This window comes from Glycine max, chromosome 9 (genome assembly GCF_000004515.6).
Source record: "Glycine max cultivar Williams 82 chromosome 9, Glycine_max_v4.0, whole genome shotgun sequence".
Classification (NCBI taxonomy): domain Eukaryota; kingdom Viridiplantae; phylum Streptophyta; class Magnoliopsida; order Fabales; family Fabaceae; genus Glycine; species Glycine max.
Genome location: NC_038245.2, coordinates 658,110 through 684,876, shown reverse-complemented (window position 1 = coordinate 684,876; position 26,767 = coordinate 658,110). Strand labels below are relative to the sequence as shown.

The following is a 26,767-nucleotide window of genomic DNA, read 5'->3' as shown; positions in this document are numbered from 1 at the left end:
TGTTTAGTGGCGAATTTTATTAATTAAAATGTAAATCTTTAATGGTATTTTTAAGACTAATCTCTTTAGATAATAATGACTGGCTTGATTAATGAATTGACTAAAATATGTAATATACTATTGCAAACCCAATTGTCAAAGATGAGGGCGATATTAATTGAAACATTTAGCAATACTCATCTTGACGTACTCAAAAAGTTAGGCCATGTCGAAATACTGTCTGTCATCTTCATCCAAGCATAATAGAGCATTTTTGGACCCCAAAATGACCATATATAATTAATATATATGAAAAATGATAATAAATCAAACTAAAATAGTTATGAAGAATATACGATAAATATCCCAAATAAATTGAAACATTAGCGGGGCAAATAAAGTAAATGACACATATAAGATCTACTTCCTGTCCAAATTTTACATTAGATTCCACGTTCATTTGCTTTGGCCAGCTTGGAAACAACAGCAACAATACTGCATGAAATTATGAAAATATTCACCAGATTAGCACTGGAATAGGAAATCAACACCTTGCATAGATGGATGAAGTAAATTAAATCAATATAGTGGGTGTGTGCACGTGTGTGCTTTTTTTCCTAGGTTTTTCAATTCGATTCAACTGATTTTCATTTACTTTATTTTGTTCTGCGCCCCACATCTCATTTGTTAATATAACTTCAAAGAAAAAGAAAAATGATGAGGATAAATTGTTTGGAAAACACAACATCGCATCACCTTAGACAACCAGGAGGAAGATTCACCATATTGATTCTTAATATTTGAATTGTTAAGTGGTGGAGTACTGTGTATGCTGGACACGTGGCTGGACTTAATTTGCCTCTCTTCTTTTATTTTGCTGAAAATAGCAGTATAACCCTCTCCTGACTTGGGGTTTGTGACATCCCAAGTACCAAATTTGGGTATTGCAGTTGCTCGATGGTTCTGCCCCCATGCAGTCCATAAATTTGATCACCATAGAAGTCCAAGATGAAGAAAACAATGAATTGGAGTAATAAATAAAATAAAGTGATAGAAAAAAAGACAGACTGATTTCATTCAATATCCTTAGATTGAAGGAAAAGAATCATAACTATAACTGAGATTCATCAAAATTTAAAAACTTTGATAAATTTTAAGTTAATAATAAAAAGTGTGTTCCAAAAAGTATAATAAAAAAACGTGTAACTAGCACCCATGTCAGTTGTATGTTAGGAAATAATAGAGATTCAATATAAAGGATTAATATATCAACCTAATAAAGTCCTAAACCATAAACCATTTTACTTAATCTTAACAATTTAATTAATTTCCCTTAAAAACAATTTAATTAATCTTGAATGATAAGAGATCTTAAAAATGAGTGTTTACCAAACAAAATTTTAGTCGATTTTTTGCCATTTTTTTTCTTCCAAAAGAGACAGTATGATTGAAGAGGGAAGGAAAATATGATAATTGCGAATCCTTCTAGCCTTTGGAGATGCTTACTGTAGGAATTAGGAAAGGGTGAAAGAATTATTCATGAGGATCACAGGTAAAGATGTGTTACATCTATTTTTGATAGAAAATGGAAGGTTTGAATAGGTATAAAGACAAAAATACATTTTTTCTACATTTTTTTATTTGAGATATTTATGTCATTTATATGTCTTTTTTTATTATCTTTTACTTTTTTATAAAATCAAATAAGAGAAAAAATCTTTTATTTTTTCGTTTTCTTTCTTATCAAGCATTCTAAGAAAACCATCTCATTTTTTATTTATTTTATTTATTTTCTTTCCTTTTACTTTTTTTTTTTTTATCTTTCATTCCTAAATCAAACATGTATTTTATGAGAATACGAAAATTCAAATAATAAAAGTTAACACACAAGCTAACCTAAACATTTTATATTTCAAGATCATTTGCCCTCTCTTTAATATTGAGGAAAATAATAAAGTAAATGAAAATAAGAAAGCAAGAAATAAAGAAGAGGAAATATGTATGATATATGGTTGAATTTTTGGGTTGTTTGTTTTGAGAGAAATATAAAAAAAATTAAAAAGATATAATACTATAATGTTTGACTTGGATGAAAAGAGACCGGAGAATGAGTTTATAATTAAAAATATTATTTTATTCTGTAATTGATTTTAATTACGTTTCAACAAACAAGGATGACAAGGAAAAAATATTTAAATATGACCAAATGTTTCTTGACACTTAAAAAAAATATAAATATGAAAAGTCATATTATGTGATAGAAAGAACAGATAAAAAAGATGAGAGATGTTTAAAATATAGAGATATTTAAATATCATCACTCCAATGATAATTGACTATAATTTTTAAGATGGTACAAAAGTTGTTTTTTTTTTAATTCCGAACTAATTCATTTTCAAATAGTTTGGATTTGATTCAATTTAATTATCTATTTATTATTCATATATTGATAGGTTTTTCTAAAGAACCAAACAAAATCAAACCTCTTTAAAAATGATTCCGTTAACATATGCACCATTTTCATAAAGGGATTGGTTCAATTTTTTCTTCTTCTTTTTATCCAAATCAGTTTGATTTTTTCAACCCTCGTTTCCTTGTAATTGATTATGAATGCAGAAAACAGAGACAAGGGCAAGCTAAATGAAAATTACCGAGTGGTCACTAAAGGAAGAGTTTGCAGTCCTTTGTGTATTATGGCTTGACGAAGAGAAGCCCTTAATGCTACTGCCTCCTTTGGACATGTTCCTCTTGTGGTTCACAGAGTGATCAAAATGACTCTGTTCACTGGCGCCAAACTCTGCTGTGACTGTGAGTTCACCATTACTTCCCCTGCTCCTGCGGCGCACATGGCTTCCATTTTCCAAAGAATGTACGTTGTGGGAATAGCCATGAGAAGCCATCATCACTTCATCAGCATCAACTCTTATGCACGTGTTGAAGGCCTCTGGGTTTTCCATTGGGTCATTAGGATTAATCATGATCCCAGACTTTTCTCTGCGTGCATTCTCAAAATATGAGGTGTATGGAACGTTGTCAGTGTCCCAGTTGCCAAACTTGGGAACGTGATGAGAATGTTGCTGTCATGGAGAAGAGGACTCGGGATCAAAACTTATTCGCATCTTTGTTTTGCAAAAAAATGTTTTCCAAGGTAGCAATTACATTCGGATAACATACGGTAATAAAAAAAAGGAAGGTAATGGTGGTTGAGAATATGCATGATATTTTTAGTTTAGAAAAGAAAGAATAATTTAGTTTATCTTTTATTAATTTATTATTTGTTTTAAATCTTTAGGATATTATTTAGATTTAAAAATATTATGAATTTGTTTAGAATATTTTAGCTTTTAGGATTTTTTTTTCTTTTTTAAAATTAAGAATATCTATAATTTTTATGAGGAAATCCTATTTGATCCAACCAAAGAGGGGGTCACATTTGTGAAGAAAGGATATGCAAGTTTCACAAATTTTTGTAATAGGGATGATGCCTAAGGAATTATAAGGTTTTCTTAAAAAACATGTAATGAGGATTAATAAAATATTCAAGAGGCTCCTTTACCCAAGGGTTTATTTTGATAAATACTTCTGAACGAAGAAAATAAAAAAATAAAAGATAAACTTTTTCTTAAGTTAAAATGAGTTTTGTATTAATTAATTTATATAAAATCTTTCATATAAGTATATAACTTTAGTAAAGTATGAGACAATATTTTAGTTTATGAAAAAATTAATTTCATGAAGTGGTTATAGAAAAACTTAACAAAACATGCCTATATCTCCTTCTTTTACAAATATATCCATACAACTACAAATATATCACAATGAAATTGATTTTCAAAGATGTGAAAACTTTTTTGGTTGCCTATAATAATTAATTTTAGGTATGAGATTTATAAATAAATAAAAAAAGCTGAAGCTATAGGTATAAGATTGTTTAAATAAATTTACCTGTTTTTTTATAAGATTATTTTTTAACTTTTAGATATATTGATTCTTTTTTTTTCATATATTTTTATTTAATTATTTTCTTTCCAAACATTAATAAAAAATAAATAGAGGAATACCTAAAATAAAAGAATAATTTTAAAATAATAATACAAATAATTAATAAAATTAATATAATAATTATTTTTCTTAAAAAACATAAATTAGTTGACATAATTAGTGACATAAGGAAATACAGTATAAGGGACTAATTATGAGTGGTGCCTCTGATTTCGGCGACCTTATAGCTGGTAAAACCATAGTTTTTAAGACTATGGACAAAACTGAACGGAAAAACGAGGTTTGTTTGAGGAGATAACGCCAGGTCTGACTTCCGAAGGTGCTCACAAAAAGTAACAAATCCAACATGAAGTAACAGGAAATGGTTATTTAGATTAAAACCAAATTAGTTCCTAATCATGTTTTATTCCCAATTATAACATGTTGAGTTCAGAATATATATATAGTATGAAAACATAAAAACTTACAGCCATTATTAACTGGAAGAGTTCTTATGGTATAGAATCCGGGGCAAAAGGATCTTTGACCTCTCTCTATGTGCCTCCGAGATAGGATATGTTGGCTTAACAGTAGAGAGCATGTTTCTGCAAAAACAAAGCCCTTATATAAGTAGAACTAGTCTCCGAGGAATTGATTAATAAAATTAATAACTTAGCAATGCAGAGAATGAAATAATAGTATGACCCTATGAATCAGGGGTCACGCCCTAAAAAATAAATCGATAGTTACAAAGCTTCTTTGAATATGTTGCGTACCAAAATATAAGTCGCTTTCTTTTTGTTTAGCATTTTAAAAGGCAGGACATAATTATGTAGTTGGCTTGGCTTAAGTTTTGTTGTGTTCTCTGTAGCAATATCCTCCCTGTCATAATCTCATTTCCGCGTATAAGAGATTCTTTCTAGTAGCACCATGTGGATTTTATATATATATATATATATATATATATATATATATATATATATATATATATATATATATATATATATATATATATGTATGTATGTAAGTATGTATTTAAATTGTTCAATCCCTTTATTTGATCTTGCTATTTACTCTTTTAATACACTATCCTAGTTTATCTTGTATTGTACAGTTGCACTGCTGAAGCAACTTTTTTTTTTCCAGTTATTTTTCATCGGATATATCACCAAATTGGATTCTATCCAACCTTGCTGCTTCTGCAGCATAAAACACAAAAAGTATTAAAATAGAATTTTTTTGTTGTTGAAGAAAACATGGGTAAATGATGGATAGAGAGAAAGAGTAATAGAGAAAAGCAGAGAAGATGGAGGAAAACTGAAAGGAACTGTTGGAAAGGTTCCACATCCACACATCAACTGAGAAGTTAGTTTTTCTTTATTTTTTTTAGTCCATGAGCTGTGGACTAATCACCATTCAAAATTTAAAATTTTGGCCTATTGGAATTGTGGTGGGCATGGGATCTCACAGACAATCCAAGTCCTTTGTCTGTTAATTAGGCAAAAAGATCCCAACAAAGTGGTATTTGTAGATCATAACCAGAAATCTTAAGACCAAAATGAACCGGTGAATATTCAAAATATACAGTAAACAAGATAGGAGGATCACAGCAGTTCCTTTCTGTCTCTATACACCAACTGTCTTGTTAAGTAGCCAAAGGCAAAGAGCCAATTGAATGCCAAAAATGGAGTGAAGCCAAGTTCTGTCAAGCATGAATCCGAACACTGTGATTCCTGCTCTATTGTTCTCCAAGTATGTCACTGCATCAAAAGCTAGATAACTAAGGACAAAACACAATTGGACTAATACTTTGACAAGAAAAATACCACTAAAAAAAATCCCCATTTACCTAGAGCCTGCCTCTTATGGAATGAGATAGTTTGGGTGTAAATTGGCAGCAACAATTTGGTGTTATCTAAGTCATCCTCCTCATCTCCTACCTCATCATCATCCGAAGATCCCCAACTAATATTGGTAGCAATAGCTTGGGCTGAAATTGCATGTGCAGTTGTTGGTGTCTCTCCTTCAATGTTGTCAAACGAGTTTATGGTAGCACATATGTGCCACTTAGCAGCAAGGCCTGTAATGGAGTGTGCTTTATGCGTGATCTTGGTTGCGCCTCGCAAGAGGATGAGAAGTCCACTCACCAGGGTGATGGAGACTAACTGCAACATTGAACTCCACCTATTATATTCTATTTGCATAATGCTTAAAACATGTTAAACATCTTGAACAAATGCATAGTACAGATAGTAGAATTCTCAATTTATTAAGGATCCTTAAGAAGAAAATTGAAGATCTTTTGAGTATTTAAGTTATGCATTGTCAGTATAAACTACCAATTAAACAAAAACCATCGTTTACATGACTTTTAAGATAACTATTATAAAATTCAAGTAACTTATTATACATGACTATCTTTAATTGGATAACGAAGTAAAAAAATCTCTACTGTGAGAGTATTCTAATTAAATTCCAAGTTTATAATATAGTTTATTTATGACCATGTTAAAGATTTGTAAGGAAGCTTATTAATTATGTGCTAGTGACATAATGTTGTTAAATAAGTACATGACTAATCTGTTTACCAAAGGTGTTATAAATGGAGGAAAGAAGCTTTACCGCAAGCTCTCCAGCCTTGAGGATATCAACATCAGCATGAGGTTTTGTAACCATAAGCAGAAAAATGAGTTGGCTTGCTGTCACCAAAAGCAGAGAAGCTAGAATGAAACCTCGGAAACGATGGCTTATGATCCGAAGATTCCTTCTCATTCTTAGGTGCTCCAACAAGATTGACCCCACCTCAGTTTCTCGCTGAAAAACTCGAGCAAACTCATCTAGTCTAAGTATTTGCAAGTAGCAGATAAGCCGAAAGAGAACACACACCAGGAAGAAAATGGATGTTCTATACAGCCAAGAACATAGGTCCAATGTGCACAGAATGATGCTGCTCACGTATATACTACCATAATGTGGTATTTGTGATGCTCCCGAGACGTACCACCATATCTTGTAGGCACATTCTGCTATGAAACAGGGAAGCCCCCAACGCATGATAAGCTTCATGGTTCCCTGCATAATAGGGACTAAGTTATTTTGCTAAACAGTTTGAATTTGTTCTTTGATTTTGGCTTAACTCATCTCTACAAAACCAACATATAAAGTGATGGGCGCTTAAGCTTTATAAGGCTACTATTAACGTGAAACTTGATTTTTTCTATAATTCTCCAACAAGTGGTTTTAACTTTTAACAAACAGATTATTGAATATTGACCAAATAATTGCCATAATTATGAAGAGGATGGAAACAAACACGTCAGAAAAGTAATTGCCAAAAGACCATGATCGTGTTCCCTTTTTTAACTGCAGATCGTACAATTTTAAAATTGCTATTTGCATGCCAATTTCTGAGTAGATATATGGCAATTGATTACTGCAAACAAAAGAGTATTGTGTTGTACCAAAAATATAAAAAAGTAGTACTATGTTACTTTTTCCTACTTAAGGAAAGACTAGGACTTGTTGTAATTGAAAACATGTTTCAAGCTACTGTTCTTTATGTTTTTCACTTTGGACACAAACGTTGCAATTGGGTGAGTCAACCAAAAAATTGAATGGCAGATACTCCGGAATTGTTTAAAGAAATCATCATACCAAATAAAACGGGAAAAGGAGAAAAGGAAAGAGAAAACAAACCTGCATCTGTTCTGAGTACCCTCGTTGAATCTTGAGGCTTTCATCACCTAATTTATCAAGGAAGAGAAACTTTCTGAAGCCATACCTACGATCCCACGAAGAAATACTGATGAAAGAGAGGGCAGCGAAGACGGAGAGAGAAATCTGCACGGGTATGTGGTATGGTCGACTATGATCACGGTCGCAGGTGGGACAATCAAGTAGAAAGTGCGAGAGTGTTGGCACAACAAAGGCTAAAGTGAAGAACACGGTCCAAGAAAGACCAGCTTTGCACACGTTGGAGTGATCCACGTAAACCCATCTCAGGTATGATCTGAAGTTCCTTAATTCTGTTGTTCCACGATCATGTGCTGGGTGGTGCTCCTCCATGTTCTTTGGTAGTAGGAGACTCCCTCTTTCATCTTCCATGGCCTTGGAAATCTAGGCATGGACTTTTCTAGGGGCCAGAATATTCAGATAGGAACACACGAAACTATACAATCCAAGAAGAGGGTGTGAATGTGAATTGTGTTGGCAATTAGAATCTGGAAGTGTGATGGATTTGGATGTGAATGAATGAATGTTGCTGTTGCTGTCGCTGTCTCAGCACTCTTTGCTTGTCTTTTAAAGTTTAAACCGCAATAATGTAATGTCCCTCCTTTAAATATTTCATATTACTTAAAGGTTTAGGATGAACTCTTTCAGAAATTTTTTATATGTAGCCTCACGTCAACTTAACAATTCCCATTAGTTTAATCACCATAGTTGTCATTATTATATTTTAATAAATGCCTAATGTCAAATTAATCACAGTTTGCCATGACCACGTCGTCTTCCTGGAGAAGAAATGCTATTCAACCCACGTCTTTGGACCTCCACACACTAATCCTCTTCACAACTTGCTTTGCTATACAACTCATACCTAACCATTTGTGTAATATTTTTACGAACAAGTTTGCTATATTTTTTTAGCACGGGTGGATCAGTTGCTTACGAAACCCTTTGTGAACACTGAATGCCAAATTCTCTGTCCTTTTTGTTTCACGGTTTGTTTATAAGGTATCTTTATAAATATTATAATCTTTATTTAATTGTATTTTGGGCTTCTTTAACTTAAATCGCGTGTGATTTTAGTTTTTCGTTTTTTAGGTTAATTAGTATTTTAGTTTGTGTAAGACGCAACTGATTATAGTATATAAATTACATTTTATATTTATAATAAACAAATTAAAAATAAGCAAATTACATTGGGATACAAGCTTATTTTTAATTGTAATTTATATATTAAAAAATCATTGATTAGAAAGATTATTTTACGAGAAATAAGTACGTAATTTTTTGTCTGAAAAGGATAAAAAAGAAAATGTGAAAATAATAATTTCTATTAACCTAAAGATTGATTCATTAAACTAAGAATAAATAATTATTTTTATTTCTGAATATGTAAATCAATGATAATTTAATTTTTAAAAGAATAAAAATTTCTTAAATGTGTAAGAAAATGTAATAATTTTATTTTGTTATTAAATTTGTAAGATTATTTTGTTTTTTAAGATAGTAATGTTCAACTATTAATTTTATAATAAATTATATTTTTTTAGAATTAATTAAACGTTAAATTTTAAAATTTAAGAATTAATTTATATTAAATTGTATGCTGATGTAATTATTGCACTTTTATATGTTTAATATGATAGATTTTTCTTAGGATTAAATTATAATAGAATTATATTTTCATACAATAAAATAATTATTTATTCTTAAATTAAAATATATTTTTTATAAAAAAAATTTAGTTTAATTGATTGAGTAGAGTAAAAGAATGTTATAAATTTCTAACAATAAAAAAAGGAAAATTAAATTTTAACTTGAAAGTAGAACGGAAAACGGAACTTGGTTGAGAAAGAAAAAACAAAAAGGATCCGAGTGCGGACGCTGGTATGAGAAATCACCGGAATTGCCGTAAATGCCGCCTATGACAACACGCTGCGAATCGACAAATCAAATGCCTCCGTGGACCACTCAGGTCCTCTTTCCCATTTCCACTCTTCAATTCAATTAATATCTCACACACACACACTCTCTCTCTCATACACACACAAAGTTCCCTCTCCAAACATGGCGGCAATTTTCTCTTCTTCGCTCTTCGTTTCTTCGCCTCTTCCCAAACCACTTTCTTCCTCCTATTCCCGAATCCATAAAGCTCCACAACTTTTCAGGTTCGTAGTCTTAACCTATCCTCACTCGTTTCGTTCCTCTGTTATCAGTTCCGTTCTCTGATATCTTCTTCTCTAGGGCTCGCTCCTCGCTCCTTCAGGATAAAGAGGAAAAAGTGATCGTGCAGGATTCATTCCCCTCCAAAACCTCTCCTCTTCACTCCGCTGATAAATCAACTAGTGGAAACTCGATTAACACCTCTGCGTTCGAGAAACGGATTATCAAGGTCGAACAATCGGTGAATATCTTTCTCACGGTAATTTAATTCTCCTCCTTCAACCACTCAACTGAAATTCACCGTCGGAATCACCATATACTGTTGTATTGTTACGCATCCTTATTTATTATTCATCTTTCTAGCAAAACATTTTAATTGAGTTATTAAGTGTATGAACATTCACCAAGCATTTTCAGATTAATCGCGTTACTTGATATTGAGGGAAACTGCGGACAAATGCGGCCGATGCAATCACAATTGTGTTTGCGTTGTCGTCACGAACTGTTTTTTAAAACCTTGATTTTACATATAGTTGAAACTTTCTTGACTCGTTGGTTCTGCTTTTGGGGATTGTTATTCCTAGGAAGAAGGATGTGAGTATTTGTTGTTTATTACTTATTTTCAGCTCCACTGATAATTTCAGGATTCCGTCATAAAGATACTTGATACTCTGTACCATGATAGACACTATGCAAGGTTTTTTGTGCTTGAAACTATTGCCAGGGTTCCTTACTTTGGTAAGTGCTTGAAATCCTTACTGCTACACTTGATTATACTTTTTTTTTTAAAAAATTGAACCTGTTTTAGTTTTTGATGTTATTCTAAATTTCATGATGATGTAGCGAACTTGCAATTCTTTGGCTGTATCTAGTGAACATTGCTATGCTTGTTAAGCATCATTGTCAATTGTGTACTTAATTTACTTGTAAATGTAGGGAGTCACTGGGCATTTTCATTGTGACTTTTTGGTATTAATTTCTGTGTACTGTTTATCTATGGCAGCCTTTATGTCAGTTCTCCATATGTATGAGAGTTTTGGCTGGTGGAGACGGGCAGACTATCTGAAAGTGCATTTTGCTGAGAGCTGGAATGAAATGCATCATTTGCTCATCATGGAAGTAAGATCTCTGACAATTTTTTAATGTAACTGATGTCTTATTGGTTAATTCTCAAAAGGTGTCATTCTGCAAATCTTGGTAGTTGTCCATCACCATCCATGAGTTGTTTTGTTTTTAGAGGATTAGTAGTTGAATGTATTATGAGTAAACTCAACCGTTGAAGCAGAAGACCTGATTGAAAGTTGGAGAAAATTGAGGGAAACATAGTATGTGTTTGGATGAGCTTTCAATTCTACTAAAAGCTGCAAATAATTGCTTCAACTTTTTCAATTTTCCACCATTATTTTGGGGGTCAAAATTGATTCTAGGAGGTATCTAAAAACACTATACAGTGGTATGTTCCACTGTGAAGATAATGATTTGAGTGGCATAAATGTACTCCTATCATGTGCATATCCATGTTTATTTTTATAGATAATAACCTGACAGTGGAAAATGTTTTCAGAAGAAAATAGTAAAAAAATAATAAGTAGAAATTGACCAGGAAGCTGTGTTCTTTTCTGCTACTACACCAAACAATGGAAAATGCTTTCTGAATTATTTATTTTTTGTGTCGTCAAATAACAGAAAATATTTTCACACCAAATAGGTAAATACCAGAAAATTAAAAAATTAAAAAATTAAAACCAGAAAGTTATTTTCCTTAATACAGTTGGTGCATTTTCTAAATATTTTCTGTTGTCTGATTAGTTTAGGAGAAGTAATTTTTTCCTCCTGTAATGGTTGTAATCTTCTGTTCTATTGAATTGTCATGGAATGGATCCATGGCATTACCAACATAGAGTATAGTTTTTCTAGAAAATGCTTTTTCTACATCAACCAACATAAAATGTTTTTCTGCTCTAAACACTGGAAAATATTTTCCGGAAAGATATTCTTCATCAATGAAAATGGGGAGCAAAAATATATTTTTGGGGGGATTTTTGCAAGTTTTGTAATTTGCAATCACATGCATGATTTGTGACTCTATTGTACACATACTTTATTGCATGTGATAAGCTTGGACCTCTATTGCAGGAACTAGGGGGGAATGCTTGGTGGTTTGACCGCTTTCTCGCTCAACATATTGCAATATTTTATTATATTATGACAGTTTTAATGTATGCAGTAAGCCCAAGAATGGCATGTAAGTATTAAATACTTGAATTTTGTTTAACTTCAATTCATGCTACATCTTTCAGTTCGTTGGTCTGAAAATTTAGTTAAGTTGTATACATATGAGGAGTTTTGAAGACCCCAAATGAAAAAATGTCACCTGTTTGATTGAAAAGATAGAAGTTGCCAGCACATCTATGCACATATTTTTACTAGTTATTTGTTTGGTTATACCAGTGGCGTAAACTGGAAGTGTAAATGAGAAAGTATTTGAGATGCCCATATGGCCTCTGTTTCTTGCACAATTGATAAAAATAAAATGAGGCAAACAATTGACATTAAACTATGTTGCTGAACTTAAAACAACTTAAATAACACAGCTGATCAGCAGTTCAGCGCAAACAAAGAAGAATGAAGAAACTGACATAGTTCCTTTTGCTAAATTATCAACAGTTAATCATCATGTTGACTGAATTACATTCCACCATTTGGTACCTGTAAGCTTGGTTCTTCAATTACTGATTTTATGTGTATGGCTTTATTGCTAGTGCAGATCACTTTTCGGAATGTGTAGAGAGTCATGCATTTGAAACTTATGACAAATTTATCAAGGTCCAAGGAGGTATTATGGAGTTTTCTTTTCCCTTTTCTTTTTTGTGTTATTTAGATTTTTATTCTATGTTAACTCTTGGTTTTATGCTTTTGTAATTGAGGTCTGGAAAGCCATTGGTTTTATACATGCTCATCAGTCATGATTTATTTGATGTGAAAATTAATTAAAGTTAAGACGAGCTGTTAGGCTGTAGCATGGTTGAATAATGACAGGCTGAGGTTATTCTAGCTTTATGTTGATGCTTACATTTTTCATTTTCTAACTTGGATTAACATGTTCTTGAAATCACCTTAATTTGTTGTCTAAACCAAAACATATCAGAAAAGAAAGCAGATAAATGATCTTGCATTGATTATTTAATAAGTAATATATTAATTACTTTATTTGATGAAGGTTCCAAAAGTTGTTCCTCTTTGCTTCACATTCTTATTTGATTGTGTCTATTTGTACATGGTGATTCAATAACTCTGACAGTTTGATAATTTTTTGTAGATGAATTGAAAAAAATGCCAGCTCCAGAGGTTGCTGTGAATTATTATACAGGAGATGACTTGTATTTATTTGGTAAGCTTTTCATTTTTATGACCCTGGGTTTTTTACTGGAGGAAAAACTGGAATTTCTCACTTCCCATATTATTTTCCTCAGATGAATTTCAAACTTCCAGAGTTCCTAATTCAAGAAGACCTAAGATAGGTATGCCTTGAAACCTGGTCCAACATTACTTTATTACTAATTTACTATACTGAATTTGTTCTGTCTGGTTGGGGGGGGGGGGGGGGGTGATTTTGCTAAAAACAAGTCCAGTTTCGATATATATAATTAATCACTAAAGTTTTTAAGTGGTTAATCATATATCACTTGTTGAACATTCTATATCATTTGTGTGGTTAATCGCTCCTGTCCTGAAGTGGAAACATTTGTACTTAAAATTGTATTCTTGTGGTTTTCCACCCCCACCCTTTATTTTGTATAATTATTTGTCTCCTGAACAAACCAATTACCTCTTTGCATTGAACCTTTTTAATGCAGTAAAGTTTCTCACATTGATGATTAACAATATATTTATTTCCCATCTAGAGAATCTGTACGATGTATTTGTAAACATCAGAGATGATGAAGCTGAACATTGTAAGACAATGAAGGCTTGTCAAACCCATGGGAACCTCCGGTCACCTCATTCATATGCAGAGGATGATGACAGCTCAGTCTGTGCTCTTGAAGCAGATTGTGAAGGAATAGTAGACTGTATAAAGAAATCTGTTACTTCTAATGCAGCTAAGGTGAAGTAAGATAAGTGGCACAATACATAGTACATTCATTTAATAAGATAGGAGGCAGAGAATAATAATTGGAGGTAGTAAATAGTTGAAATTTGGATAAGGTTGCTCTCCGGTTAATTGTCTTTATAGAAAGTAAAGGTTAAATATTCATACCACACACTCTGAGGATTATCAAAGAAAATAATATTATGGAGATTGTCTATAATTTTGCTCCTGCTCTTTTCCTTGTTTTTGGAATTTGGAACTTTGTCATTAGAGCTAGAGGGTTCCATGTGTTGACTTTTAGAAACCATCCATCACTGAAATATTTAGATTGTGACAACTAGAGAAAAAATAAATGAAAATAAAAATATTTAAAGAAATATGATGGCAAAATAACAAAATGTTGGAGAGGACAAAGAATGGCAGTGATGGAAGCTGGTTGGTGGGATTGGAAGGTTCACACAAATTGGAGTGGTTATAAGGTGTGAAAACGTGTATGCTAAAACCTTTTGTTTTTTCTTTTTTTTATGTCCTCATGAACACGCAAAATTCCATTGCTACCTGTGGCAGGTTTGTTTTAGTTTCACGAATTTTTTTCTTGATTTGTGGGGAAAGCGGAACGTCCCCACAGCAATGGCAATGACCACAAAGAGCCATGGCAGCCTCTGCCATTTATATATATATATATATATATATATATATATATATATATATATATATATATATATATATATATATACAGAGAGAGAGAGAGAGAGAGAGAGAATATTAAACCTTCTACTGGTGTAACAAGTGTCACATCCGACTGTGGCAGCTTCTGTATGCATTTTGAGATATTCCTATCTCGCTTCCACAGCTGTGATACGGATCACAGCAGATATGTAGCATTTCCTGATTGTATAAATGTACCATTTGATGATAATGAAGATCACTTCATCTTTTCTTTCCAGATATTTCTCTTCACTATATTCTAATAGATAAGACAAATTATGGTCCCCTTTCACCTACACTTGTTATTCTTGCATGTCAGTTAAATGCTTGCAAAAACTTTTCCTGGCTGGAAATATCATTGTCACTTTCCGCTGAACTTAGTATCTGTTAACAGGTTCGTAAGCAATCCGCCAGTATTGCTCTGCATGTAAATAGGCCTGGTTAAGTCCAGTCTGACTTTCCCCATACTTGCTTTTGATCACACTTTTTAGATAGATCATACCACAGTACCACATCCATTAAATCTCCTAATTAGAAAAAAAGAAAAAAAAAATCCTGGAAGGAACAGTTTCGTGAAGTTGAGGCTGGGGTTCAAGCTTCTTTATGATCTTGACATTAGGCTTGCACGGATGCTGGTGAATGGCCGTTTTAGAGTGAGCAAAAGATAATGGTGGTGATTTAGTGACTACAACCTCCTTAGATTGGCTGAGATAGCATCTCCTAAAGGGACATGAAACGAATAAAAGTGATTCAATTGGGATGCTGAGAATAAACAATGTTGAAGTTAGTCCTGACCTTTATTGGAAGAAGAAAAGTGACCAATGGTGATGAATCACCAAGTGAATGTGTTTCTGAAGCTCATGATGGTGAGGATTGGTAAGGTAAAAAAGGATGCTCCAAAGGAAAAAATCTGGTGCAACAGAAGGTATGGAATGGAAGTAAGCGAAGATGGATGATTGGTGTTGATCAACATCTTCATATATTGACTCAGGATGGAGTTTTGTTTGGAGACTTGAGGAAATTGGCTAGTGAGGAGGGTCAGGATAGATTGATTATTTGATAAAGCTGCTTCAAAATGACGCACTACAGCTTTTTAACCGAGGAGAAGAGTAAGGTTGCAACTGACCGAGAGCAAATGAGATAAAGGATCCCAATGCAAGCAAGAAAGAAAAAAATTGAGAAGAAAGAAACAGCAGGGAAGGGGTACTGATGTTGGCGAGTCCTCCAGTGTTGGGGGTCAGGGTGATGTCTCTGCAGAAGAAGCTATCATTAGATTGCAGATTCACCTTTTCTGGGCTAATATGCTATTTCAACGATACCTAGTTGAATGAAAATCAGGAATGGATGATTAGAAGAAAAATCCTGGATGCTGCTATTGAGTGCTTGCAGGAGCTTCTGAGGCTGATATTTCAATGGTTCTAAAGAATAATTGTGCCAATGGAGATGCAAGGGAAGGATCAAGAGGACACAATTCAATTACACTGGTGAAATAGAGATCAATGAGGCTAGTCCAATTTTAGATGAATGATATGTGGCTTTGGAATATTGTCCTTGTCTGCTCAGTAGCATCTCCAATGAAGCCTCGGGACAAAGTGTCCGAGCTCAGGGGAATTTTGATGCCTTTTAATTGGAAGTTAAAAATTTTGAGTTCCTAAATTAGATAGTTCTTCAGTTGTTTTTCTTAATGTTTGCTCGAATTCTTGGCAATCTGAAAGAAATTATTTCTGTTCATTTTTTGTTTCACGATTATCAGTTTCTAATCAATGTTACACACCAAAGAGCAGTCGTTCTTCTTCCCATGCTATATTGGGTGTGCTGTTGCAATTTGTTGAGGTCTGCACACTTGTTCTTGAAAAAAATTGTTTGATGTTTCTTCTCCCAAATGTTGCTTGCGTTGTACATTTTACAAAATGAGGTTTTATTTTATTATGGGCATACGTTGAATTTATTACTTTTGGAGACATGGTTTGTTGTAGAAAATCTATTGTATAAGGCTGATAATGCTTTGGGGGTAAGGCAAGATGTGCTGTGAACTTCTTGTTAGTGCTGAATCAGTTTTCCCATATAAGATGGTACTCCAAAAAGCAAAAGCAAAAGCAAAAGTAGAAAAGCAAATAGGTAAAGGGAAACACAAAAATATGAATGCCTCTGCGCTGCACGCCAATGTTCAGATGGGTTGTTTCTATCAGGGAAAGTGAAAACCTTAGTGTGATGAACTGATTAGTTGTGGCAAAGTGCTTAGGATAAGCTTGTTGCCGTGCATGGTTGATGATTGTTCTGTAACATGGATTTAAGTAGATAATTAAAGATATCTTGAAATTTCAGCTTATAGCTATTTATTTCATTACGTGTCTACTGGGTACTGCCTGAAGAGAGGGAATCAATGAATCACAAAGGTTCACTTGCAATTGGCTTTTGCTTCTCAAACCTGGAATGGGTGATTGGAAGAAAAACCTAGATGCTGCTAATGAGGCTTTTATGCTTAATTTGATGTTTGAGTGAGGTAAGCAAAGGTTTTTTTTTTTTTATGATTTTATTATTTCATCCATATTTTCGTGTGTTTTTGCTAACAGTATGCTAATCATTTTTCATTTTTTATTAATTTGTTTTATAATTTTTTCAGGTTTTCCTATCATTTTTCTTTTTTAAAAATTAGAAATATATATATATATATATATATATATATTGTTATTCAGCTTGCGTACTGGTTCATTAGCTCACGGGCTAAGTGAGGTAGACGTGCAAATCAAACAAAAAAAGAAGTTCATTCAATTAGCATGTCAGTGTGGTATGATTTATTTAGATAAGAATGGAAGCAGGCAGACCTAACTTGTATATCCATCTCTAAATTGGTATTATTTCCTTACGTAAATATATTTAAAAGTCTAATTAATGTTAATTAAAATCATTTAATTTTACCAATCTTATTTTTAGTTTTAAAATGAATTTTGATATAAAAATGAAAAAAAGATCATCTATAACTATATAAAAAGTAAAAATTATCATCCAGCAGTGCCACATATTGATAGAACAATCTTTATATAATTGCCATTTTTAAAATTTCATTCTATCTTTTATTTTTCTCACTCTTTGTATTTTTTTTAATCAAAAAGATGTGCAAACACTACCTAATTCTAAATAAAATATTAGTTAAATGAAGTACATTGAGGAATAATATTATTTAGTATAAAATTAATTAAAATTTACTTATGTTTTGGACTATCATATATGATTTTTTTTTTGCTTATATTCAAGTTTATAAGCAGTGAATATTAATTTTTTTTATATTCTCAAGGCATTTTAATTAGTTAAAAATTGCTTATTTTTTATAATCTAAACAATCTAAAAGGAATAAAAAATGGTACACGGTTTAGATTGTTTGGTAAGAAAAAAAGAAAACAAATGTATAAAGTAACATAAATATCCCAAATAAAATCTTAGATGTGAGATGCATAAGTGTATTTCTGTCATTAAAAAAAGAATTCTTCTCTTTCTCCTCGCAAATTGGACGGATTACTACAGGAAAAGACTCACTTGAAAATTCTTCTTTTCGTCCTATCATACACTATCCCAAACAAAGGATGAAAAGCGACAAAGTACCCAAGATAAAACTTGGAAATTGGACGGATTACTACAGGGAAAGACTCACTTGAAAATTGTTTCTTGAACATCAAACGAATTGTTAAGATAAAACCTAATTAGTTTGTTAGAAATAGATCAAGTGAATAGTCCAACCAATCTAGAATTCAATTTTTTTTGCCTTGTGGTCTCCAGTTATACGAAAAAAAAAATAGCTTGTTTTAATTCAATATGAAAAAAAGTATTTTTTTTTCAAAATTATATTTAAATTTTTTTGTTAGCTTGTTTTAAACTTATAAAAATAACAAGAATCTAAAAAAAAAAAAATCAAATTTCATGTTATTTTAAAAAGCTATAAAAGTTCTAATTATAGCTATCTATTTAAATAAAAACGTGTTTTTTTCAATTTAAAACTAAAAATAAATTAATTTTGTTAAAATCTATAAAAGAATTTTTATGCATTTTTTAATCATTTTTTTTCAAGAAGTTTAAGCACGGATCCTTTAAACATTCACTGAACATATAAAGAGCTATATATATATATATATATATATATATATATATATATATATATATAGTTTAATCTTAAGACTGAAATTATTAATTAAAACAAAATCAATAAAACAAATTGAACTAATCTATTCAAGTAGTTGAACTAACCATCCATTAATTCTTTAAAAACTATTCTTTCACATAACTGTTTTATAATATTCTGTATTGTTGTGCATATATTATTTGTTCAATCCTGTCCAATTTGACCTACTCCTTCTTATCTCGATTATAAGTAAAAAAAGATATTACATTTATTATGAAAATTAATTAACTTCATTAAATTATGTATTTTTTTATTAAAAAGGAAATGTTTTTCTTAAATTATCTTTTATTGAAACTTGATATCAAATATAAAAAAATTCTTAGCCTTATTAAATAAAAAACATTTGGTGAGAATTTTATTAAATAAAACATAATTAAATGAGATTTGCTTATATTTGAGGAATTTTTTTTATTATTTATAATCAAAATCGGAGGAAGTATCATTTTAAATGGCTAACTCTGAATTTGAAGGATAAGTTATGAAGTCTATGCAAGTGTCATTTTTTGTACTTACACTAAAAAACTATATAAAGCTTCAAAATAATTTTCAGTGCCTGTAGGTTTGTTTCCTCTTTGGACATTATTTGCATGGTAGAAGGCCGAATGAAAGAATCCTTATCCTTATATTAAAAGCTCAAGTTAGAGGAGCATATAATTACCTTACCCAGTCACCTATGACTCTGTTTTTTTTAATTAAAAAAAAAACTTGCCTTGTCACTTTCATCAAAGATTATGCACTGTCAGTTACATGCTAGAGTGCCTTTTTTGACTGGAAAAGTGAGCAACATTTGCTGGTGCTCTCAACGGGAATTATTTACTGCGCAACCGCAATTTTCTGTCTAGCATGTAATGCGAATCCATTAAATTATTAATCTCATACAACGGGATAATACAAACTTGTCATTAAGATTACCAGCAATTAAGTAATACAGGGAAAATATATGTTGTTGATGGAAATTAAGTGATCAATTCAATGCAAGTATGCAACACATATCCTATTCACATGATTTACTTAATTATTTTCTTCATATTATTAGTACGACAAGTTGGTGATTTTCCTTTCATAATATTTTTATGAGTAAATCATTTTTTTAACACAATCCTTCTAATTATATATATATATATATATATATATATATATATATATATATATATATATAAATTCTTCTACCAAACTCTTTTCAATGACTTAAAATTTATTAAAAACCGTAAAATCATAATTGAGATTCATTTAATAAAAAGTAAAACTCTCAAGATTAAATGTTTTTGAACGAATTTTAACTAATAATACAAAGTATGTTAGATGAAAAGTTATTAAAAAGTATGCAATCATCATATGTCTATGATCTTGACCAATATTTATATGACACATATTTAAGTTTCTTAATTTATAAAAAAATTTAATAACACTTAATTATAAATGATATTTAAATTAGTTGATATTAGATTAGTTGAAAGCATAATGATTCTCAATCATATACTAATTTTTTTTCGTGTTAGATTGTGCTTTCTATCATTTCTCTTTTTATATTTTATCAAATCCAAATAGATTTTAAGTACTTTTTTTGGGCCGGGAAGTTATATTTGGAGAAGTGGTGCTTGTGGTCCCAATACAGCATCATGACTTGTAGAAATTCCCCATAGAGGTTTAATAAATCAGAATGAAACAGTATAAAACAAGAATCCATTTAGTTTCTTATCAATTACACCCTGACCTACTTTTCCCCCAATACTTTAATTAATTTCCAGATGCTACTGGCAGCCATTCAGCGTTGGGTTTCAAATCCAAGGAAGCTGCTTTCTTACCAACTTTAGATTGTTAACATGATTAAAATTCTTGTTTGGTCGCGGTCCAATAGTTTATAACATATCATTATTGTACCTTTCAGTTCCTCAAATGGAAACTTAATTAATTACCAATCAGAAGGACTGGTATTCCCTCCCCCTTTAAAGAGTAAGTAAACCGATATGAGAGGTTGGAATGACATTAATTAATAGTCCAACATGCAATTGAACTTTATTTTTTTTTTATCAAGAAAATAAATTAACAAGGCACAAGCATACAAGGGAGAGAGTAGTTGAGATCAAGTGAATAATTAAATCTTTTAAAATATATCATGAGTAAGACCAATGCCATCTGAAATACACGTTTGGCGTAATTGAAGTTAACAAGGGAGTAGTTACTAAATAACGATTTAATGTTTTGCACTTTTGCCTTTACATCACATCATCACCTATGCATAACCAAAACCACGGGACATGGTACTCAATCCAGAGATTGGAACAAGATTTGACAACAGGGTTTGGGTTACTGTCGCTACATATGTAAATATTTTACGTGGATATTAAAGTTCAATCAACTAATTAACTGCCCAAAATAAATCCAAATAAGCATTGTTTTTGTAACGTCATCAAACAAAATTGTCCAAATGATAAGGTTACATGTGAGCCGTTCCATTTCATGAGAATAATAAAGAAAAGAAATCAAGAGAAAATCCTTTTTCTCCTTTCGATATTTTCATTTATTTCAATGTTCTTCTTTGGATGTGTCCCCACTTGCGAGAAAAAGATGGGAAATAGTAGATTACTAGTGCTTAGGAGTCGTCAATTCCCTTAGGCCACTTCACACACTTTAACTGTCTTCTGTATCTTCACTTTAATTTCCAGTGGGTAATTGGTGTTTATATTTTGGGTTAATTTTATTTGAAATCCCTCTCTATTTTTCACATTCTATTTCTTTATAGGATTCCTCACACACTCCACTTGTTATAATATATAAGAAGAAAGAAGATTTTAAATGTGAGTTTATTTATTTTCTTTTTAATCATAGAAGAAAAGGTAATATGGAGTAATATATATAGAAAGAAAAAAGTAAGAATATATCGTTCACTCTATATTGTTCATATAATCATAAGCCAAAGAGGAATTATGAGAGACAGTTCCTTGTAATATGGGCAAGATGAGACTACTTTCTAAAACAGTGTATCACTACATACCACACTATCTTAACCATCATATCACAGGCGACATCATATCATGGATCACACGCACAAACTAATTAAGATCAACCTAATAACTTTTATTTTTTGAACTATATAAGGTTTGATTATACTGCACAAGCACAAGCTTCCATGCCAATTATCCAAGGACACCAAACACTAGTAATATGTTGTGAGTAGCCTTTGTTTATTATTAACAGAAACACACATAACCGATTCCACATGCTGAGAGCCCTGAGACTCAAACTGTGGCTATGGCCCCCACATCAACTACGCTTGCATTGGCCTTCATAGCTTCAAACCTTGGCTCTTTAGCCTGAAACTTGAGACCAGCATAGAGCTTCATGTAATCATCAAACACAAATTTTGGGTACACTTGGCTTGTCTCATCTAATTCCTTCACCAAGGCTGGTGCAGGAGAAATGACAGCATCATCACCAGGGTTGTAGAAAGAAGCTATGGACATTCTGGTACCATCGGTTTGAGCAATCACTCGGTGCATCACACTCTTGTACTTGCCATTGGTTATGACCTGTTAATGTCACGCCCACAAAAGCACAAAACTCACTATTAAAATCATGTACAAGAATTTAAAGTTAATAATGCACTCAATGCGCCAAGGCTATATATATCACACCATGATCTTTGATTGCAACGTGTATGTATGAATAGATGCTGTTAACCAATGCCTTTAATGGAGTTGTGTAAGGAATAAAAGAAAAAAATATTTATTATATAAGTCATAATTATATTTAAATAACACAATTTTAAGTATTTTAATAAAAAAATATATTTAAGTTTCTTAGGATATATCTTTTATATATAAGTCATAATTGTTTTTTTGAGAGTTGCGTTTGAAAGAGAGAATTATTTTTCCAATAAAGAAACTTTGAAAAATTCTAAAAAATACTTCTAAGTTTATATTTAAACAGATCCTAAATCGGAGTACTAGCGGTTAACATTTGGTGAAAAGTGACGAGTGAGAAACATTATATAGGGTAGTGGGGCATGTCGGCATGTAGATATAGTAAGTATGTATGTATGTACCTCAAGTTGGTCACCAAGGTTGATTACAATGGAGTGACGCATTGGTGGGACATCGATCCACTGGTCATCCTTGAGGAGCTGCAAGCCACTCACCTTGTCATCTTGGAAGAGTAGAATTATGCCACCAGCATCAGTGTGAGCTCTTAGTCCCTTGATCAGATCAGGGGTGGGACAAGGAGGGTAGTTGCTCACTTTTGTCCCAAAATTTGGACCCTTGGATCCGTAGAACACCTTCTTCAGGTACCCTTTCTCCAGGCCCAGATTCTCGCATAGCAAGTCTAGAAGCTGCTCTGCAAGTTTCTCCAGTTCCAGAGCAAATTTCTTCATTGTCTTCCTGAAAGAAAAAAGAACAAAACACAAAGGACGTATACATGTGTCCCCGTGAGATACAGCTTTTTTTGTACCAAGAAATTAAACTTAAAATATGCGCAAGATATGATTTAACTAATTAGTGCATGAATTGGGTTAAAGTTTGCAAACATAAATTTGAAAGATTTCCTATTTTGCGAACTGAGTTTGAAAAGAAAAACTAACTTTTGAGAGAAACCAAGTTATCATCAAACCGAGTTTTTTGGAGAAACTTAAATTGAAGTTATAGCTAGAGAGTAAACTAATTAAATAGCCATATATATATACATACATATATATATATATATATATATATATGTTGGGAGACTAAAAAATCCTTTTATTTTATTTTTAGTTAGGTCTGATTGTAATCAAAGTTATAACTCAATTTTACATTGAAGTCCAGTTTGAAATAAAAGAAAAAAGGGTTGTTTTTACATATTTGTAAATTTTAATCCAAACGTGTCTATTAATGTAATTAAGTGTGACCTGTAATCTTGATCAAGATCTGCGTTGTCTGAAACGTTGGAGAGTGGAAGATGGCGCAGGAAAAAGGTGCTTTCCCAGTCCAAGTCATTGATTTCTGACTGAACTGACTCAAGACCTTTGCTGGTCACCATTTCTTTGAACCTTTGCTCCATAGTCTTCTTGTAATGCTCTTTTGTGAGCTTCTCCACTGTGTCCATAAGCTCAATGGATATCCCATGGTTCACCAACTTTGAAAAACAAACACCGCACAAAATTAATAAAAGCCTTTTTCACAAAAAACACATGCAAGAGAAAATTAAATTTTCTTTGGTGGGGGACATAGTAATTAATTAGTACCTCAAAGAAACCCCAGTTCTCACAGGCATCTTTTATAATCTCCATGGCTGCAGGTCTCTCTTCGGTGTTAAGCTTCCCCATGTCAACAACTGGAAAGTTTGCCATTTGCTTCTTTCTTCTCTCTTACTTTAAACAACTAGCTATGTGATTTATGAGTATATGCTGCCAGGAGTGTTGTTCTCAGAGGTGCAATCTAATGTATTTATAGGCCTCAACTTGAGGAGCGGCTAATTAAGAACGCTAGAAATTTATTTAATTAATAAGAAATGAGAAAAAGTAGTTCGGACGCATGACATGTTGCTTTAATATATATATATATATATATATATATATATATATATATATATATATATATAATTTTCAACATATTTTGTTATAATCTAAATTAAATCAAATTAAAAGAAGTGTAAGGAACTCTAACTTTTATACAAAAGTTTAAGAACCTAGTTGAACATTAAACAAAGTATATGCTCTAAGACTACTAAAACTCTCATTATTTTTTTAACAAACATCAATCAACTTTCATCATTTTAAATGGAAAGGCTAAAATATTACAAATTTAAAATGGGAAGAATGTTGAATCAATAAAATTAATCAGTAAAAAATGAATTAACAATTTTTTGTGTTTAAAATATTAAAATGAATATATACTTTGAATTTCATAATAATATATAAAAGAATTTAATTTAAAAAAAGACACCGTAAAAGTTACATTATTATTTAATTACAAATTGTCATATATATAAAATTAATGAATTTTATAAGAATTATTTTAGATGTTATATTTAAAAAAATTGTAATTGAATGACAATAAAGAATTTAGTATAAAAATAAACTCATTAAAATTTAAATATGATATGAACAGATAATAATTATACACTTAAATAATGTTTTTCTATCTTACAAGCTGATCACAGACTTTAGTTAAGTGAATAATGTTTTGGTGAAAGATAGTTCAATTACATAATTTTACACACAAAAGGGATTGAGGGAAGGTGATCCACTTGCTCCTTTCCTCTTCTTGATGGTGGTAGAGGGACTTATGGGACTCTTGAGGCAAGCTATGATAGCCAAGAAATTACTCGGTGTGAAGGTGAGAATGGATAACTTGGAGGTTTCGATCTCATGCAGATGACACACTTATGTTTGGGGATGCCACTTTGGAAAATCGATAGTATATGGAAAGTGCTTTGAGATATTTCAAACTTGTTTCCGGACTCAATGTCAATTCCCACAAGAACAAGCTAGGAGGAAGCAATAATTGAAAGGTTTGCTTCTCTTCTTAATTGTAAAATGATGTAACTTTCATTTGTGTTCCTAGGAATCCCCCTTGGAGCTAACCCAAGGATAGAAGGGACTTGGCAACCTATCATTCAAAAGATCAATAATAGGCTTGCAAGTTGGAAGCAAAAGGCAACTATCATATGGAGGAAGACTTTGTCTTATTAAATTGACATCCTTATCTCTATACTTTTTTTCTTTCCTTAAGATTCCTACAAGAGTCATTAGAGAAATCAACAAATTACAAAGGGAGTGTGTGTGTGTGTGTGGGGGGGGGGGGGGTGATGATGAAAGAAAGATATGTTGGGTTAATTGGGAGAAGATTTGCCAAGAAAAGAAGGAAGGAGGCTGGGTGAAAAGTTTAAAAGAATTTAATCAAGCCCTCTTAGCCAAATGGCGATGGAGAATGACTTGTTCCAACAAAGTTTACGATGTAAATTACTTAAAGCAAAATATGGAGACATTTTTTACTTTGGGTGGAGATGGCAAGGAATCGGTTCGGTGGAAGGACTTTTTTGAAAGCTACCTGAGATGTGGACGTGGGGGGATGGTTTGAAAGTAAATCTAGGTGGAAGGTAATGGCTTGAAAATCAAACCTTCTTGGAAAGATATCCAAGGATTTTTGCTAACTCACAAAACAAGAATGCGAGGATTGCTGAGCTAGGGTCTTAGGTTGAAGGGAGATGGGTTTGGAAACTAAAGTGGATGAGGGAATGGTTTAATTGGGAGGAATCAATTTTCCAAAGGTTTATGGAGGAACTCAACAATATCGGTGGGAGCAAAATGAAAAGGACTTGTTGGTGTGGACACAATGTCCTCGGGAACTTTTTCGGCTAGCAATGCGTATAGCCTTCTAAGGAGAGGTCTTTGAGTTGTAGAAACGTTACATGTTTACGATGAGCTATGGAGATAACAAGTGCATGCCCTCAAATGTTTCTTTTTTGATGTGGAGAATCGTGCATGGCAACTTGCCAATTAGATCAAACTTGAGGAGAATGAATATTAGGCTTGACAACATGGACTTCTCATGTCCATTATGCCATCACCAGGAAGAAACATTAGAACACTTGTTTTTCTTGTGTTCGATAGCGTCAAGTATATGGAGCAGGTGCTAGAATTGACTAGGCTTATAGATAGTTAAAAAAACACTACAAACCATTGGAACACTTTCAGCAACACTTTTTGAGTTCTGGAAGAAAAGAATTAAATGACAGATTGATGGTCTTATGGTTTGCGACAGTTTGAGGCATTTGATTATTGCGGAACAATGTTGTTTTTAATAACCAAGAGGTGGATGCGGAATCTTTAAGGAACTCAATTGTGGTTCGTGCTTGGTTATGGATATCATGCATGCAAAACAAAGCTAAAACATCTCTCATTTTATGATTGGAGCACAAACCTGTTGGAGTTCTTAAATCGATCTGTCGAATAGCAAAATTTGCAA

General features: G+C 32.1%; 4 protein-coding genes across 5 annotated transcripts; 1 reads left to right on the top strand and 3 right to left on the bottom strand.

Annotated features, from left to right (window-relative positions):
* Positions 1-268: 268 nt before the first annotated feature.
* Positions 269-4,904, bottom strand: LOC100808554 (RPM1-interacting protein 4). Of its 2 annotated transcripts, XM_003534676.5 has the most exons (5): positions 4,737-4,904; positions 4,449-4,565; positions 2,631-3,056; positions 736-942; positions 269-474 (listed from the first exon to the last, which is right to left on the bottom strand). In XM_003534676.5, the coding sequence occupies exons 2-5, from the start codon at positions 4,452-4,454 to the stop codon at positions 436-438; spliced, it is 678 nt and encodes a 225-aa protein (XP_003534724.1). In that variant the 5' UTR covers positions 4,455-4,565; positions 4,737-4,904; the 3' UTR covers positions 269-435. The 2 variants fall into 2 exon arrangements, with proteins under 2 accessions (XP_003534724.1, XP_040861254.1); XM_041005320.1 differs by having other exon boundaries at positions 4,449-4,904.
* A 386-nt stretch (positions 4,905-5,290) lies between these two features.
* Positions 5,291-8,320, bottom strand: LOC100816572 (uncharacterized). The gene is made up of 4 exons (XM_003534691.5): positions 7,657-8,320; positions 6,583-7,032; positions 5,810-6,125; positions 5,291-5,720 (listed from the first exon to the last, which is right to left on the bottom strand). Exons 1-4 carry the CDS (start codon positions 8,062-8,064, stop codon positions 5,587-5,589), a joined length of 1,308 nt encoding a protein of 435 aa, XP_003534739.1. The 5' UTR covers positions 8,065-8,320; the 3' UTR covers positions 5,291-5,586.
* A 1,214-nt stretch (positions 8,321-9,534) lies between these two features.
* PTOX (plastid terminal oxidase) lies at positions 9,535-14,159 on the top strand. The gene is made up of 9 exons (NM_001255210.3): positions 9,535-9,854; positions 9,931-10,108; positions 10,494-10,587; positions 10,853-10,968; positions 11,986-12,094; positions 12,617-12,685; positions 13,169-13,240; positions 13,323-13,370; positions 13,755-14,159. The coding sequence occupies exons 1-9, from the start codon at positions 9,754-9,756 to the stop codon at positions 13,964-13,966; spliced, it is 999 nt and encodes a 332-aa protein (NP_001242139.2). The 5' UTR covers positions 9,535-9,753; the 3' UTR covers positions 13,967-14,159.
* Positions 14,160-21,695: 7,536 nt separating this feature from the next.
* Positions 21,696-24,243, bottom strand: LOC100808025 (1-aminocyclopropane-1-carboxylate oxidase). The gene is made up of 4 exons (XM_003534675.5): positions 24,043-24,243; positions 23,707-23,933; positions 22,870-23,203; positions 21,696-22,354 (listed from the first exon to the last, which is right to left on the bottom strand). The coding sequence occupies exons 1-4, from the start codon at positions 24,145-24,147 to the stop codon at positions 22,064-22,066; spliced, it is 957 nt and encodes a 318-aa protein (XP_003534723.1). The 5' UTR covers positions 24,148-24,243; the 3' UTR covers positions 21,696-22,063.
* Positions 24,244-26,767: the final 2,524 nt, after the last annotated feature.